The sequence below is a fragment of the Suncus etruscus genome, chromosome 1, assembly GCF_024139225.1.
Source record: "Suncus etruscus isolate mSunEtr1 chromosome 1, mSunEtr1.pri.cur, whole genome shotgun sequence".
Taxonomy (NCBI): domain Eukaryota; kingdom Metazoa; phylum Chordata; class Mammalia; order Eulipotyphla; family Soricidae; genus Suncus; species Suncus etruscus.
In genome coordinates this window covers 105780449-105798009 of record NC_064848.1, presented here as the reverse complement: position 1 = coordinate 105798009, position 17561 = coordinate 105780449, and the positions used below count along the sequence as shown (strand labels likewise).

Here is a 17561-nt window from a genome sequence, read left to right as displayed (position 1 = left end):
ATCATTTAGTTAGCATTCTTATATACATACTGAATAACCACTATATTCACCAAAAGACATAACACATGGCAAGAACTTCCTGGAAGTAGTCTTTCCAGGGTTTGACCCTTTAAGCAATCCAGATGTTTTCAAATATTTTTAATTAAATGTTTAATGTATTTTGAGCCCGAGATATAGTTCAGCAGGTAAGGAGGTTGACATGTATGTGGCCAACAGTAGTACAAATCCCTAGCACAGCTGCTACATAGAGGGACCTAGATAGTGTCAAGCCGAGTGAAGTTAGAGGAAAAGAGACTGGCACTGATGATCTTTTTCATATCCAGGATATGAAGAAACATAATGATAGAATAACAAGTACCCAAAGGGACTAGAGAAATAACCCAGCAGTAGGGTATTTGCCTTGCACACAGCCAACCAGGGATGAACCTGGGATCGATTCCGGCATCCCATATGATCCCTCCACCTCAGCCTGCCAAGATTAATTTCTGAGCGCAGAGCCAGGAGTAACTGGAGAGTGCTGCCGGGTATGACCCAAAAACAACAAATTAAAAAAAAAATACCCAAAGACAGTGGAAACTAAGAACATAAAAACTTGCACCAGTAGAAAACAAACCACTTGAGGGGGCTTAAGGATAGGACAGGGAGGCAGAAACAAATGGTGGAGGGAAGCCCTCAAACAGTATATATGGGAAGTTGTAAAGCATTATATATGAAAATCCAATCAGCAACAGTGCTGTAACCCTTAATACAAAAACTAAAAAGGAAAAAAATGTCTCTTGTAGAGTCCTACTAGAAGGTGGGAGGCAGATGGGTCTTGGAGGTAGATATTGGTGGTAGAGGGAAGTAGATAATGATAAAAGGATTAGTCTTGAAGCATTATATGTCTAAAACTTAATAATAAATAACTATTAATTTTACAGTGAATAAATTAAAAAAAATCTCTAGCAGTATATATGCTTCACTAAAACTTCCAGGAGTGGATCCTAAGGCTCAGAACACAGAGCCAGGAGTAGGACATAAGCACAAATGGGTGTGTCCTAAAAACCATAAAACATAAAAAAGTATGCTTCATGTTGCAAAATGTATGTTAAATAAGCTAATCCCACCAATTGTATATTAGGCTTCCAATTTATTTTCTTTCTTTATGCAGCCCTCTCCAGAACCCTAAACTATACTTATGACCATGAGAAATCTATTCTCAATTTAATTCAAATAAATAATTATAATTATTTATTCCATACTTATAATATAATTATAACACTCACTAAACATTCATATTATGTGTTGCATCCAAATCTGTTTCACTCCAATTAAGCATGAATTTACTGTGTCTACCTCAGACACTTGGTTCTTCCTTTAGGTGTTCATATTTTAAAAGTCGATCCCCAAGTTCTTCAATGCTGGATATTCACAGGATAGCCACAAAAGAGGAGGGGTCTTGAAGATTTTAGTTTCTATTATTTCTTCCCCATGTCAGATCTCAGACTATATCAAGGCTAAGGCAGACTTAAAGTTGAAAACTTTTCCAAAGAATTTATAAACAACTTCCCAGTTCCCTACCACACACAAAAAAAAAGCCAAGGAGGGACAGCATTTTGTAAAGGCCATATGGCAGGCTTCTCTTAGATTCTTAACGAAGAGGAACACCATTTTTTTAGGACCACATATTAGGCTTTCTCAATCTGGTTGCCATTAACACCACCCCAAGCTACCCCATACCAAGAAGCATATCAGGGAAGGAAACAAAGGAAAGTAGGAAGGTACCCTAGACAACATCCAATTGTCTTTTTAAAGATTATCAGAAACTAGAACCTCCCGAAATCCCCTCCTTATATAATCTGATTGATGATCTAGGCTGGGGTTCAATTCTTGTGAGACAGGTCCCTGACAGATCAGTTGAAGTGGTTAGTAGACAAATTAAAGTTTTATTCAGCTTAAAAAAAATCAGCCTACTACTCCTTACAATGATAATCTAATTACTCACATTCACTTGATAAATGATTGAAGAAATGCAAGAAACAGTCTTGGGAAGACTTATGACCTCATCAGTAAGGACACTTAGCTTCAATATTCAAGTGTTAAAATGAAAATAAATTGTTTTTCCCCCCACATTTTAAGGCTTATAGAAATGCACATTAATGGAATTCAATGCTGAAGAGAATTATTTTCCTTAGGGGAACACTAATCAGAACAAAACTTGTCCCATTAGTTACAAAATAATGGAATATTCTTATGGTAAATAGGGACCTAGTAACTACACCCAGAACTGCCCACCAAAACTCTAGAAAGGACTGCAAAAACTCAAATGAAACGGCAATAATTCATAATAGGTTCTGAGAAGTCTCCCAGTGATAAATCCATCCTGACATGGATATATATACCTGGATATACATGTATGTATATGTATAACCATGTGTGTATGGGCACAATTATGGTGAATAGACCTGCAACAACTAGAAAGATGTTTTTTCTTACAAACCCTTGGGTTTCCTTTCTTTCTACTCACCACTAAAGCACCCTTTGCCTATAAATACTCTATTGCTTCTTCAGTACAGGAATCGTCTTAAATAATCCTTTTCTACGTGTCAGACAAGAAACAATGTTGGGCTTTCAAAGGAGTAATCTACAACTGCCTTGTAAGCAATTCAAATCTCTAAGAAAAGAACAAAAGGGCAAAGAGCTATTTGTTTAGTCTTTTGACTTATGTTAATAAGCACATAAAGGAGAGTAAAAAAGAGACCAATCTAGATTTCTGCTTTCTGAGGTTACTATGAGTTCTCAGGTAGACCTGAATATAATTACTGGAACACATATTCCTGTTAAATGAAATCCCCAGGTTAATTTTAGTTGAGGCTTTTTAGCTGGGTTATGAAATTTAGGAATATAGTTTCACTAGCCAAGTCCTTGCGGATAATCATAGAAATTTTACTTAGATATTTCAGGAAGTACCATCTGAAAAGTGTGAACTTTATATACTTGCCTGTATTGGCATAAATTTAAGATAATTATCAAAACCACAGGTTATAATATAGATATAATATATATGATATTGAAGTGTAGTATACCTATTCACAAATCTGAAGGTTTTTATGGATATACTAATGGCCATACAGTGTCAGGGATGAAACCTTAAGAATACAAGGCATGTACTCTATATCTTTGATCTGTTTTTTCATTACCCAGATCAAAACTGTAATATAAAATCCATTGTAAATAACTCTATGATAAATCAAGGTATCTTAAATCATTTTCCTCTACAAATGTTTAGCAATGATTTTACCATCCCTACATGTCCATTAGAACTTCTATAAAAAAAATCAGTAACAAATGTTCATATACTAGTTTCAACTTTAAAGCTCATTCTATTGACAATGGGTTTTTCATTTTATGAATATTCTCCTATGACAATAAGAAAAATAAATATTTAAAAAGTAAAGAACCTAACCAAATCCAAGTCAGAGGTTAACTGCTGATATAATTATATCCAAATTAGCCAAGTCCAAATCCCTTTCCAATTTAGAAAAGGTCACCTGCTGACTACTTTCTATAAAAACATTACAGAACTTTATCCATATTAAAATCTGAATCCTCATTAGTCTTTTTAGTCATGTTTCATTTATTTTTGTGTGAGGGCCTCAAGTGGCAAAGCTCAGAGTTTAGTCTTGGCCCTGTATTCAGGGATCCCTTCTGGTACAGTTTGGATGACCACATGTGGTGCCACATGTAAGACAAGTACCTTATTCATTTTACATCTCTCTAGCTCGTTTACTAATCTTTAAAATGTGAATATCACCTCACTAGAAAAGGTATTAACTGAAAAAATATACAATCCCATTTCACCTGTGAAATTATTATGTGACCATAATTAGTTAGGTAGTAGATACACAAACAGACTGATGAACATAAGTAAAGTAAATTTACCACAAGTTTTTATAATTATTTTCGTAACAACCACATGTTACTTATTTTTGAACAATACACAGATTTCAAGAGATATTTAAGTACATCATCTTTCACTCTGATGTCATTTTTTTCTTCTTTATTCAGAGACAAAATGCATGAATAGTCCACTAATAGTCCTCCTCCAAACAAATTAACATTTTTGTGTTTTCTTATACTCTTGCTCTTTTAATTCTTATTTATTTATGCAATTTTCCCACCTTCACAGCATTGTTTCCCAGCTCCAGAGACTTTCCAAGTATTTCTGATAGTGCTATTTACCCTTTCCCCTCACCAAACTGCTACATATTAAAATGGAAGAGCATTAAAGTTCTGAATTAACTTTAGCAGACTAACTGAGAATCATTCCTTTTATCTCTCATCATAACAAAGAATCTAGAACAGGTGCCAGAGAGTTAGCATGGAGGTAAGATGTTTGCCTTGCATGCAGAAGGACGGTGGTTCAAATACAGGCATCCCATATGGTCCCCAGAGCCTGCCTGGAGTGGTTTCTGAGCATAGAGCCAGGAGTAACCCCTGAGTGCTGCCGGGTGTGATCCAAAAACAAAACAAACAAAAAAAGAATTTAGAACATATTTCTTTAGTATAAGTTTACTACTGTCTCCTTCATGAACAGTGTATTGGGAAACCTTACTCAATGACTTGGACATACAAACTGTGATCTTGAGAAGATGACCATCAATGCGGAACTTCTCTAATGACTTCCTCATCTGGAATACTGACTTCCACTATGATATATAATCCACTGCCCTGGGGCAACACAGCCTCAGGTATATAAAAATGACTGTAGGGAAAGGGAACACACATTGTAAAACGTGCATTCTATTTTGTCCTGAAATTTACCCATTTTTCTCAAAATAAAAACTATGATCTTCATAAAGAGTATATAAGAACATGAATTTTATAGGTAGGAACATTAATTTAAAGTATAAGTAATATTACTTTCTATTAAATAATTTTATGAATCTTATACACAGAGTAACCCAAGCAGATTATTGGGTTAAAATATAAATGTATATATAAATTAAATATAAATATAATATAAATTCATATTTATACTATGTTCAATTTATAGCTACGTTGGCCAAAGTGATAGTTGTAGCCTAGGTACACTGGAGCCGCACATAAATTGGGATATTTTCTAGCAGTCCCCTTAAAGATAATATAAATGGGTGGGGTCACTGAGTTATTTTGGTTATTATTTGTATTTGTTTTGGGGGCTACACACAGTGATATACAAGTATCACCCTATTATGCAGTCCCAGGGAATGAACCTGGAATCTGCAAAATAAGTGCCATAACTTCTGAACTATATCTCCAATCCACCTAAGTAATTTTGATTCTAAAAAGAGGTTGGTACATCAAATAAGTTTTGGAGCCCCTAATTCCCATGCTTAATTTATCAAAAACTGAAGCGGTTCAGCTTATTATTGGAGAAAAGTGTTATTTTCTGCTTTTTAATTCTAACACAATTGCTATAGAAGGAAAAAGGAGGGAAATAGTAATCAGAGAAAACAAAAACCAACAGAGCTGTTAGCAATAAACTAAGGACAATTTGTGGAAGACAATATGAAATGAATGTATGGACAAAATGAGCAAATATACACTCACCTCAGTTAGATGAGGATTGGGATTAAAACCACAGAGACTACATACAGTGGTTTGACACTCAGTGCATGTGTTAAAATTGGCCTTTTCTGGAACATTCAACAGAAGTTCAGTGGTATTGCAAAGAGGACAGATGGTTTTAGGGAGGCCTTGTACTGAAGTCTGTCCGGAAGATGGAGAAACTGATGGCTGTGCAGGTTTCCCAACTCCTATTTGGCTTCCTGGTTTCATAGATTGCTGAGCTAATGGCTTTGTTGAGCCAGGCTGTTGTGGTGAGGGCTTTGCTGCGCCAGGCTGTTGAGCTGAGGGTTTTGCTGGGTTAGGCTGTTGTGCCAAAGGCTTTGCTGAGCCAGGCTGTTGTGAAGAGGGCTTTGCTGGGCCAGGCTGTTGAGCTTCTGGCTTTGCTGGGCCAGACTGCTGCACTAAAGGTTTTGCTGGGCCAGGCTGTTGAGTGGCCGGCTTTGCTGGGCCTGGCTGTTGAGTTGCTGGCTTTGCTGGGCCTGGCTGTTGTGTTGCTGGCTTTGCTGGGCCTGGAGATGGAGCTGCTGGCTTTGCTGGACCTGGCTGCTGAGCTACTGGCTTTGGTGGGCCAGGTTGTTGAGGAGTGATTTTTGCTGGACCAGGTTGCTGAGATGGAGTCTTCCCTGGTCCAGGCTGCTGAGCAGGAGTTTTTGCAGGCCCAGGTGGCTGACTAAGTGATGGTGTAGTAGGTTGGTGAGCTGAAGACTTTGGAGTGCCTACTTGCTGGGCTGGGAGCTTTGTTGGCCCTGGCTGCTGAACTGGAGACTTTGCAGGTATAGGAGACTGCACTACAGGCTTGGTCCCAGGCTGCTGTGATAGAGGCTTTTCTGATGCAGCCTGCTGAACTTGAGGCTTTGCAGGTAAATGAGACTGAGCTGGAGACTTTGGTCCAGGCTGCTGAGTTGCAGGTTTCATTGTCCCGGGAGTTTGGGCTGCAGGCTTTGTTGTCAGAGGCTGAGGTGAAGGTTTTACAGTTCCTGATGGTTGAGCTTGGGGCTTCCCAGGCCCTGACTGCTGAGCCAGGGACTTTGGAGGCCCTGGTTGTGGCCTTGCAACTTTTTCAGGTCCAGTCTGCACAGCTAGAGGTTTTCCAGAACTTGCCTGCTGAAGAGGTGGTTTAGATGCACTTTGTGCTGAAATTTTATCTGATTCTCCCCTTACTGAATCTGACTGTTTAGTCTGAGGCTTGGTCGCATCTCTTTGAAGGGGCATTTTGATCTGATCAGTCTGAGGAGCCTGGGTCAGCCCCTGGGTTGGCTTTCCTGAAGGGTGTGATTTCATCTTTTCTAGTTGCTGAGAAGGTACAGTTTTTGAGGAAACATCCTGCTGAAGGGGAGTCTTCACAGAGCCTTGCTGCTTAGGAACTGGCTTGGGTGATTGCTGCAATGGAGCCTTGGGGATTGCTTCAGGTTTTCCTTGTTCTTTTGGAGCTGCTTTTTGTTTCTTGGCGGTTTCTTCCTGGGAGGCCTCAGAGTCTGATATCAAATCAAAAGGATTGAATTTATTTACAACAGAGGAGACAGCACTTAAAGGGTTAACATCAGAAAGGAAGCCAGGCATCATACTAGACTTGTGCTCTTCCTTAAAATCAGTTCTGGACTTGGATTCTTTTAAGCTAATAGTGGAAGGACTCCTTCCAGGCAACTTCTGCTCTGAGCGGAAAGTGTCTGTAGTTCTACTCTTACTGAGACCAGGCTGAACTGCACGGACTGAGTCAGGTGACTTTCCTGGTTCCTTTGGAAAATGACTGCTATCCAAGTCTTGTTTCCTAAAAGAGGGAAGGAAAAATATATAAAAGAAGTGAAGATCATTACAACTCAAGATAACATTTAAAAATTGATTCTATATCCTCAAAAACGTGAATAAATGTAAAATATAATCATCTTCCTTTACAGCCTAGTGTAAGAAATCATAAAATTTTAATTATGTTGTTATTAAATAATGTTAATAACAGATATTTTCCACAGGGGGAAAGTACAAGCTTCTATAAGAGATTTAAAAATTAAGATATCACACCAGAGTAATAGTCTAGTGCATCTTGCCAGGCGTGATCATAGTGCACAGAGCTATGAGTAAGCCTGGGAGGGAAGACAGGGAGAAGAAAGGGAGACAGGGAGTGTGTGAGGGAAGGAAGAAGGGAGGGAGGGAGAGAGGGAGAAAGGGAGGAAGAGAGGAAGAAAGGGAGGGAATGAAGGAAGAAATAAGATAGGAAGGAAGAGAAGGAAGGAAGGAAGGAGGAAGAAAAAGGAAGGCATGAAGAAAGAAGGAAAGAAGGAAGGAAGAGGGGAAAGGAGGCAAGAGGAAAAGGGAGGAAAGGAGGACAAAAGGGGAAGAAAGGAAGAGGGAAGGAAGGAAAAAGTAGGAAAGGGGAAACAAGGAGGGGGAAAAAGAAGAAGGAAAAGGGGGAGGGAAGAATTGAGGGAAACTGGAGGGAAAGAAGGAAGGAAGGAGAAAAGAAAGGAGAGGGAAGGAAGGAAGGAGAAAAGAAAGGGGAGGGAAGGAAGAAAGGGGAAGGAGGGAAGGAGCAAAGAAAGGAGGAAGGATGGAAGGAAGGAGGTAAGAAAGAAGGAAAGAACCAAGGAAGGAAGGGGAAAGAAAGGAAAGAAGAAGAAAAAGAAGGGGACAGAAAGGAAGGAGGGAGGAAGTGAAGGAAGAAAGGAAGAAGAAAAGGAAGGGAGTGAGGGAAGGGAGCAAGGAAGAATAAAGTAAGGGGAGGAAAGAAAGGAGGAAATAAGGAAGGAGGAAGAAAGGGTAGGAAATAATGAGGGAAGGAAGGAGGGAAGGAGGGAAGAAAGGAAGGAGGGAAAGAAGGAAGGAATGAAGGAAGGAGGGAAGAAAGAAGGAAGGAAGGAGGGAAGAAATGAGAAAGAAAGGAAGAAAGGAGGAAGAGAGGGGATATGAAGAAAGGGAAGAAAGGAAGGAAGGAAGAAAAGAGGAAGGAAGGAAGGGGGTAGGAAGGAGGGAAGGAAGGATAAGGAAGGAAAGATGGTAGGGGGAAGGAAGGAAGAAGGAAAGAAAGGAGGAAGAGTCAGAAAAAATGAGAGAAGAAAGGAGGAAGAAGCAAAGCAAGTATGGAAAAGGGAAGCAAGGAGGAAGGAAGGAAGGAAGAAAGGAAGGAAGAGAGGAGGGATGAAGGTAGGGAAGGAAGAAATGAAAGAAGGAAGAACATGAGGGAAGTAAAAAGGAAGGAGGGAAGAAAGGAGGAAGGAAGAAAGAAGAAAAGTAAGGAAGGGAAGAAAGGAAGAGTAAGAAGAAAGGAGGAAGGAAGGAGGGAAGAAAAGAGTAAGAAAGAAAAATGTAAGAAAGTAGGAAGGAAGGAAGGAGGGAAGGAAGGAAGGAAAGGGAAGTAAAAAGGAGGAAGAAGGAAAGGAAGGAAAAAGGTAGTACAAAAAAGGGAAGCAAGGAGGAGGGAAGGAAGAAAGGAGGAAAGAAGGAAGAAGGAAGGGAGGAGGGAAGGGGAAAAGGGGGGAATAAAGAGAAAGGAAAGAAAGAAAGGAAGTGTAGGAAGGAAGGAAGCAAAGAAGGAAGGAAGGGAAGATCAACTAGGATATTTAGAAAATGCTATAATAAAACCTTACATTTCAACTTAAAAAAAGCTCCACATATTAACTCAATAAATATAGCCAATATAATATTCTAGAGCAATCACAGACTATATCATATTTGCCAAGATTTATATTCAGGGATTGTAGAGATAATGCAGCAGGTAGGACATTTGCCTTAAACATGGCTGGCCCAGATTTAATCCCCAACATCTCATAAGGTTCCCAGAGCCTGCCATGAGGGATTTATTTCTGAGCACAAAGCCAGGAATAACCCCTGAGTGCCCCTGGTATGACCATAAAAAATTATGTTCAGAGAATCTTGGTTTTCCCAATGTAAGCAGCAGTAATAAGTAAAATGATTCATTTAAAAATAGGATGGCTTGTGTCATTTTTTAAACTTTACTGCAAGAGTTTGTATTAGTGATATAAGTCAAATAATGCCATTAAAAGGCTTTCTGGTAAATGAAGTCGACTACATGAATTTTTTTCTATGAGATTTGAGAAAGTGGATCATATTCTATTCTGTCTAGAAAAATAATACCCATCAAAATTGACCTTATTAAGTTTACAGTAAACATTTATACCAAATGATTACTAAAACATATTTTAAAAATCCCAACTCAGGGGCCGGGAAGGTGGCGCTAGAGGTAAGGTGTCTGCCTTACAAGCGCTAGCCAAGGAACGGACCGCGGTTTGATCCCCCGGCGTCCCATATGGTCCCCCCAAGCCAGGGGCAATTTCTGAGCACATAGCCAGGAGTAACCCCTGAGCATCAAACGGGTGTGGCCCAAAAACCAAAATAAAAAAAAAAATCCCAACTCACATTTTTTTAAGGAAGAACAATGCTATATAATATTAATTATGCTTAAAGTATCTAATTCTTAATCTGAAATATTTTTGTTGTTGCTGTTTTTGGGTCCCACCCCACTGCGCTCAGGGGTTACTCCTGGCTCTATGCTCAGAAATCACTCCTGGCAGGCTCCAGGGATAGACCATATGGGATGCTGGGATTCGTACCACTGTCCTGCATGAAAGGCAAATGCCTTACTTCCATGCTACCTCTAAAGTCCCTTAATCTGAAATCTTTTTTTTTTAAGATAATTTTTTTAATTTTTTTTAAGATAATTTTTTTATTTATTTTTTTTTTTTATTTAAACACCTTGATTACATACATGATTGTGTTTGGGTTTCAGTCATATAAAGAACACCACCCATTACCAGTGCAACATTCCCATCACCAATGTCCCAAGTCTCCCTCCTCCCCATCCGACCCCCGCCTGTACTCTAAACAGGCTCTCAATTTCCCTCATACATTCTCATTATTAGGACAGTTCAAAATGTAGTTATTTATCTAACTAAACTCATCACTCTTTGTGGTGAGCTTCCTGAGGTGAGCTGGAACTTCCAGCTCTTTTCTCTTTTGTGTCTGAAAATTACTAAGGAATCACTCCTGAGCAGATCAAACCCATATCAGCTGTGTGCAAGATAAGACCCTCCTACCTACTGTACTATCTTTTTGGCCTAATTTAAAATTTTATCAGTAACTAATTTTGTTTGTTTGGTTGGTTTTGGGTCACACCCAGCAGTGTTCAGGGGTTACTCCTGACACTATGCTCAAAAATTGCTCCTGGCAGGATCAGTGGACCATATAGAATGCTGGGATTTGAACCTCTGACCTTCTGCATGCAAAGCAAATGCCTTACTTCCATGCTATCTCTCTGGCCCCCAACAGTAACAAATTTGCAGAAAACTCTTTTATAGACAATTACAGCAGATAATTAAATTTAGTTTGGGGAACACGATCAATTTTAAACTATTACAGCTAAAGGTTTTAAATAGCTGCTTCTTATATAAGCTTGTAGGCAAAAATTGAGTACACTAATTTGGGGACACATATAGGCTTTAGGGCTAAGCCCTCTGATGTGCAGGGCTTATGCCTAGATGTGTGTTCAGGAATCACACCTGACAGTGCTAAGGATTCATATGTGCTACTGGGAATCAAACTGGGCTCAGTGACAGACAAGGCAAGTACTTCACCTGCTGTACTCTTTCTCTAGCCCCACATTAAGTTCTTAATGAGTCATTAAAATAAAAGTCATGAACAAATAACATACTGCATTATATTTATAAATGAAATTAAATATCACGTATATTGTTTGATATGTATTGCTCTTCAATTTAAAAAACTTCCATGAATTAAAAGAAAAAATAATCAATGGTTGTTTTTAAATCTTATCAAGTTACAATGAAGTTTACTGGTCTTAATTTTATTTGCCAAATGTACCTGGTAATGAACCATATAAAATTTTATTTCGGGCCCAGAGAGATAGTACAGCGGTGTTTGCCTAGCAAGCAGCTGATCCAGGACCAAAGGTGGTTGGTTCAAATCCCGGTGTCCCATATGGTCCCCCGTGCCTGCCAGGAGCTATTTCTGAGCAGATAGCCAGGAGCAACCCCTGAGCAATGCCGGGTGTGGCCCAAAAACAAACAAAAAAATTTATTTCATACTATTTTGTAGTATAATATGAATTAAGTTTTTAAAATGATGCTATGTCAGAAATTTAGGTTGAGAGTAAGGTAAAGGCATATAAAAATTTTAATAGCAATAATTTCTGAATCAATGGCTCAGAAATAATATATAAATTTCAGTGTATACACAGTGATTTTCTAATAAATATCAGTAAATAGAATTATTTGGAGTGATCTTTTTCCTATGAGAAAATGGCAAGTCCTTTAAGTCTCTGAAATTTTATATAGGGAACTATGATTATTATGGTAATAAAGTACAACAGTTCTAAGATAAATTAAAATAAATTGCTACATGTTTTCATTTGAGGAAAATAATGCAGAGTGCAGATTTACAGGTTAATATGCAGGCAATGGTCATAATAGTACAAATAGATCCTTTTCAATGATTCCCTGTTTAGAAAGTAAAATAGATTGAAAATAATCTATTTCAGTTTCTAAAAATACTCTATATTTAATTAATAACTTTACTACTTCCCTCTAATAATTTACAGTTATAGAATTTACTATCCTAAAAGTATTTAGTCATTTATTTGAATTGATTCCTTCACACATAGTCCTAGAAATCTATATAAACTTTATATATATATATATATATATATATTCATTGTCAGCTTTACTAAATTTTCCCTATGAAATACTATTAAACTTAGCTTAGTGGTTGCTTTCAGAATATTAGTCACTATATCTACTTATATACAAACAAAAATAATTTTCACAAATACCAGTAATTGTGATATTAAACACATAATTGGTCTGGAAATATAGCATGGAGGTAAGGCATTTGCCTTGCATGCAGAAGGACGGTGGTTCAAATCCCGGCATCCCATATGGTCCCCCAAGCCTGCCAGAAGCAATTTCTGAGCATAGAGCCAGGAGTAAGCCCTGAGCGCTGCTAGGTGTGACCCAAAAACAAAAACAAAAAAAATAAACAAAACAAAAAATAAACACATAATTGACAGTAAGCTACTTATATCAAAATTTAAAATTACATATACTTCCTTTATATCTGAGTTATACTATTATCCTGTTATAAAATACATATTAGCTATGGAACTAGACAGATAAGCTCAAAAACCTAGTAAAATGCATTTTATATGCATTCCTACAAATACAGGGAGGCCTATGACATGATAAACTCAAAAGAATGCTGGAAGAATCCTAAAGCACTTTGTTAAAAGTCACTCCTGAGTTCTATCAGATACAACCCAAACCAAAAATATAATATAAATAATCTTAATAGCTATATAAACTGCTCTGTGGTTCACACTAGTTTTAGCTGCAATAATTTTCAAAAATAACTAACACATCAAGATTTAAAATTAGTAAAAACACCTTTAAAAGAAAATATAAGCTGAATACAGATATATATAGGAAGATGCCTTAATAACTGTGGTCTGGTGATTTTCTTTTTGATTTAATGGTGTTTAGTTTAAAAAGTAAAATGTCAAAAATGTGTGTAGGTACTAGACTGTGAATGCCTAGACAGAGAATGTGTTTCACTCAGTCATTTATTTTTAATCACTAAAACAGAGATTGCTATCAAGCAAATAAGCAATTGTGTTTGAAAAGTAAGCAAATGAATGGACAACAATGAGAGAATGAACAAATGCACATATCAGAAATTTCTGGTGTGGGAACCTTTTTCTGACAAGTAACTTGGATATTTGTAGCATAAGTAACATAATTCAAGGGCCATACAATATAGGCAGACTAACCAGGCAACTGATCAAAAACACTCAGGTCTGTCCTTTTATAGCAGGACCATACAACATGACTTCATGGGACATATATGGTGTTCATGGTCTTCCATCTTGCTCTAGATTAATGTTTCTTGAATTCTTTACATTTCAAACTATGAGTACTATAAACAGACCTTATAAGGTATAAATGGAAATATCCCATATTTATTTTAGAACCTGGGCTTGCCTGCTCTTTCTTGGATGAAAAACAGTTAAGAAGTCCTTTAGTCAAAAAAAAAATGCTCAGGAAAATAATATATCAAAATTCTTCTATTCTTATTCAATCAAAATTCTTGTGTTCTTATTCTATTAGAGCATGTTTCAGCTAAACTCTCATAATATATCTGTAGTTGTAAATAGAATGAGTGGGGGAAGTAATAAAATTTCATCTCTCTGGGCTTACTATGAATCAAAAATCCACAGCATTTCATTTGTAACCTATCTTCTATTTCTGCCCTGTAAATAAACCTGTTTTATGTAATCGTCCATTTAATTTCATTCACATTATGCACAGACTAGAATTATTTCATATTAATAGGAAACTGTCCCATCTACAAATCAGATAAACAGGTACTTAAGTATACGAATATACAATCAGTTAGAATGCTAAATATTTAAATGCAACATAGTAGGCAGTGATATTTTACTACGCTGAGTTACTTAAAATTTTATAGTATTAGAAATACAAGTAACTTTCAGAAGAGCTATTACACTGTAGGACTAGGACTTAAGGGAATTAATAAGTTTATTCAATATATAAAACTAGTCATAGAAATTTGGATCCTTGATTCCTGGGAGGGATGCTGGGATTTGGATTGCCCCAATACCTGTATCCTCTAAATGTGAAATAATACAGATTCATGAAGAATCAATAAATGATTCGCAACAATGCAGCATGCAACTTTTCTGTAGTAGTTATTGCCAGTGCTGCTTGATGCTTGTATCACAGTACTACTTTATGAAAAAAAAAACATAAAATCTTTTTTAAAAAATCAAACAAAATGTCCCTGTCAATTTTTAACTGATCCTTAAAAAAAAAAAAGGCCAGTATCTCATGCATCATCTGGAAACAAGGATACAGAAACACTGATGGTTGTGAAGCATATGTAATTTATCACCAATGAAGCTAAAGTAAACAAGATTAAGAAAGAACCCCAGTGTCCTCAGAACAGTGGGGTAGCCCCCAACACTGCTAGGACAGAAACACAAAGGTTGGCTGAGCACTAGTCATTCAATGGCTTATACAGCAATAAGACTTTCACCCTGAATGTGCCTCCCACTTCCTGGCCAATGTTCTTCTCTCTTACCAAAAAGAAACCAGGTCTCTGGACTCTCAACAGCAGTATCTCTTTAAAGAACAACAAATCCGATATATCTAGTTTATGCTTCCAAATCTCTTGAAATGTAAAATAATATATATACACTTCAAATATATACTTAGAGATAACTCTTTCTAAAAGCCATAAAAATGCTTATTTGATCAATACTTAGTGAATTAATAACTTTCAAAATATGCACTTTCCTCAAAATAGTATAGTAAATTAAATGCACGTTTCAAAAATCACAGAAATGTATTGTATAAACAATTGTTTATGATTACTTGATGCCACAGATTGTCAGTGAATAAGAATTCCACCAACAAGAGGTTTTAAAGCATACTAACACAAATTCTTCATAAAGCATTATATTTTTACAAGATGTAATATTTTGTCAGAGTTGTGAAATAAAATAAATCTAAAAAAAATTAAAGTATATGCTATTCTTGCTATTTTTAACAACATACTAAACCTGTTGCTTCTGTCTCAGAAAAAATTGTAGAAGAGCTAACATAATCTTTCTAAAAGGATAAAATATACTTTACCTCATTACCACTCTATGAAATATCATATCTGAAAGCTAAATCTTTTTCAAGTAACATGTCATTAGTAGAGAAAATAGTATATGTTGTAACTGTACTGCTTAAGAGAAAAACAAAGCCTTCATACCGAATAAGTAGTCTGATATTATACTAGTTTGAAAATTCAAAAAGCATTCCATATAAAGAAGCTAGTTTTTACTACTGTTGGCTGTTTCATTTTAAGTATAGTTATTCTTGATATGTTTTAGGCATTTAAGGGTACATGTAAAAACATTATAGCTATCGATAACTTTGCGTATTTTTACTATATAAAGTGTAATACATATATGGCTAAAAACTACATGATTGATCCTACGTAAATCTTTTTTTTGCTTTTTTTTGGGCCACACCCGGCATTGCTCAGGGGTTACTCCTGGCTGTCTGCTCAGAAATAGCTCCTGGCAGGCACAGGGGACCATATAGGACACCGGGATTCGAACCAACCACCTTAGGTCCTGGATCGGCTGCTTGCAAGGCAACCGCCGCTGTGCTATCTCTCCGATCCCATGTAAATCTTAAGGAGATAGATACAATTTAATCCTACATGTAAGGGCTTTATTATTCCCAATATTTAACATGAAAATTTGTTTTTCCTTTAGTTAATCATAAAGCAAAAAAATGAATCACGTTCAGCACCACGGACAGAGAAATGATCTCTCCAGGAGGGTGCAGAGTTAAAGGGCTTGTTTACAATAATAAAGTCTGGACAGGCACAATGATTACACCCTCTGAGTACTCTAATTAGAAAACTAATTGATTAGGATAAATAAGAACTGATCTAGGGGTGGAAACGAATGTATTGCTATTACAGATTAGCTCTCTTTTCTATGCTACTTGGCATTGACTATTTTGTCTTTTAAAGTATTTCAGTAGTTTGAAAATGATATGAATTCACATGTACTTCCAAAACTGTCAGCCACTTCCGCATATAAAAGAGCAGTGGTTTAAAAAATAGCATATGCTAATTCAGAAATGCACGTACAGCACCTGCTTGCTATGACCAAACCATCTGTTTAATGCCACAATATATTTCAGAGTCCCTTAATGAATATAAAAGGTGTATTCATTAGGGACTTTCTAGCTCGAGAGCTTCTGCTCTTCTCTGGGTGTGGGGTGGGAAGGAAGGAAGGGCAAATCACCTCCAGAAAAACTCCATATATTGTGAACCAGAAACACTGAAAACCTCCACACACACAGAGAAGCAGATGCTGAAAAAACACCCGAGATCATTTCAACACAGGCAGGTAAACATCCAGCTCTAACCCATTTCAAACACGTCCGTTTTTGCATTCATGGAAGACTTCCAGATTAGTAAAGCACGGGTGGGCGGGCATCTCTCCACGCCATTGGGGGTGGGGAAGGGGGAAAGTGCAAGAGGCCATAAAAAAAATCACAACCTTAAAAAAAAAATCAGTTTCAAGCGAGCAACCCTAGACTATCCCACCCAAAAACTCTACAATGGATCTTTTTTAAAATTATTATTATTATTACTATTATTATATCCAGCAGAAAGATGATGCTCTGTGGCTCGCCACCTCACTAAGGGGAAAATGAAATTAAATACATGGAAGGGCCATATATGTACTGCCGTCCTCGCACATACGGCCAGCGCACGTATGTGCAAGGAAAAGCGGTGCCATATCGTGCCCGGACAGAGGGATGCATGCTGCGCGTGCCTGTGCATGGAGGGCGGCTCCGCAGCGGCCGAGGCCACGCTTCCCTTGGGCAGCCCCTGCGCCCTTGACATGACAGCCGCGATCTGTCTCCGCTCGTCTTCGCTCAGCTGGCTCAGGTCCGCCTCCATGCCGGCCGGGAGCGCGGGGTGCAGGGAGCTCCCCGCCCCGCCAGCCCCTCCTCCGGTGGCCGCCGCCAGTCCTTCGGGGAGCCCTTCCCCTTCCCCTTCCAGGCTCGCCTCGTTGCCCATGGCTCAGCTCAGCCGAGGGTCGGGGCCGCCGCCGGGTCCGAGTCCCCACGCTCGGAGCCCCTGGGTCCGCAGCGGGGCGTTGCAGGCGGCCGAGTCCCAGGGCTCGGGGATCGGGGACAGCCCGGCGCCAGGGAGCTAATCCCGCTCGCAGGTGACGACGCCCGCCGCCGGTGCCTCCTCCATGTTGGGCAGCGCCAGCCACCCTCGGCCGCAGACGCGTCCACGCCCCGGGCCCGGGAGCGGCAGCAGCAGCAGCAGCAGCGGCGGCGGCAGCAGCAGATGCGAGCGCGGTGCCAGCCGGGCGCCGTCCGCCCCGCCCACAGCGCCCCGCCTCCCCG

General features: G+C 38.5%; 1 protein-coding gene across 1 annotated transcript in view; it reads right to left on the bottom strand.

Annotated features, from left to right (window-relative positions):
• The window catches only part of PCLO (piccolo presynaptic cytomatrix protein), a 331891-nt gene extending 314659 nt beyond the window's left edge, over positions 1–17232 (bottom strand). The window contains exons 1-2 of the mRNA XM_049772799.1: positions 16976–17232; positions 5572–7357 (exon numbers count right to left, since the gene is read on the bottom strand). Of these exons, the coding sequence (XP_049628756.1) occupies positions 5572–7357; positions 16976–17223 (2034 nt within the window). The 5' untranslated portion in view covers positions 17224–17232. The remainder of the gene's footprint in view (positions 1–5571; positions 7358–16975) is intronic.
• Between the last annotated feature and the right edge of the window lie 329 nt (positions 17233–17561).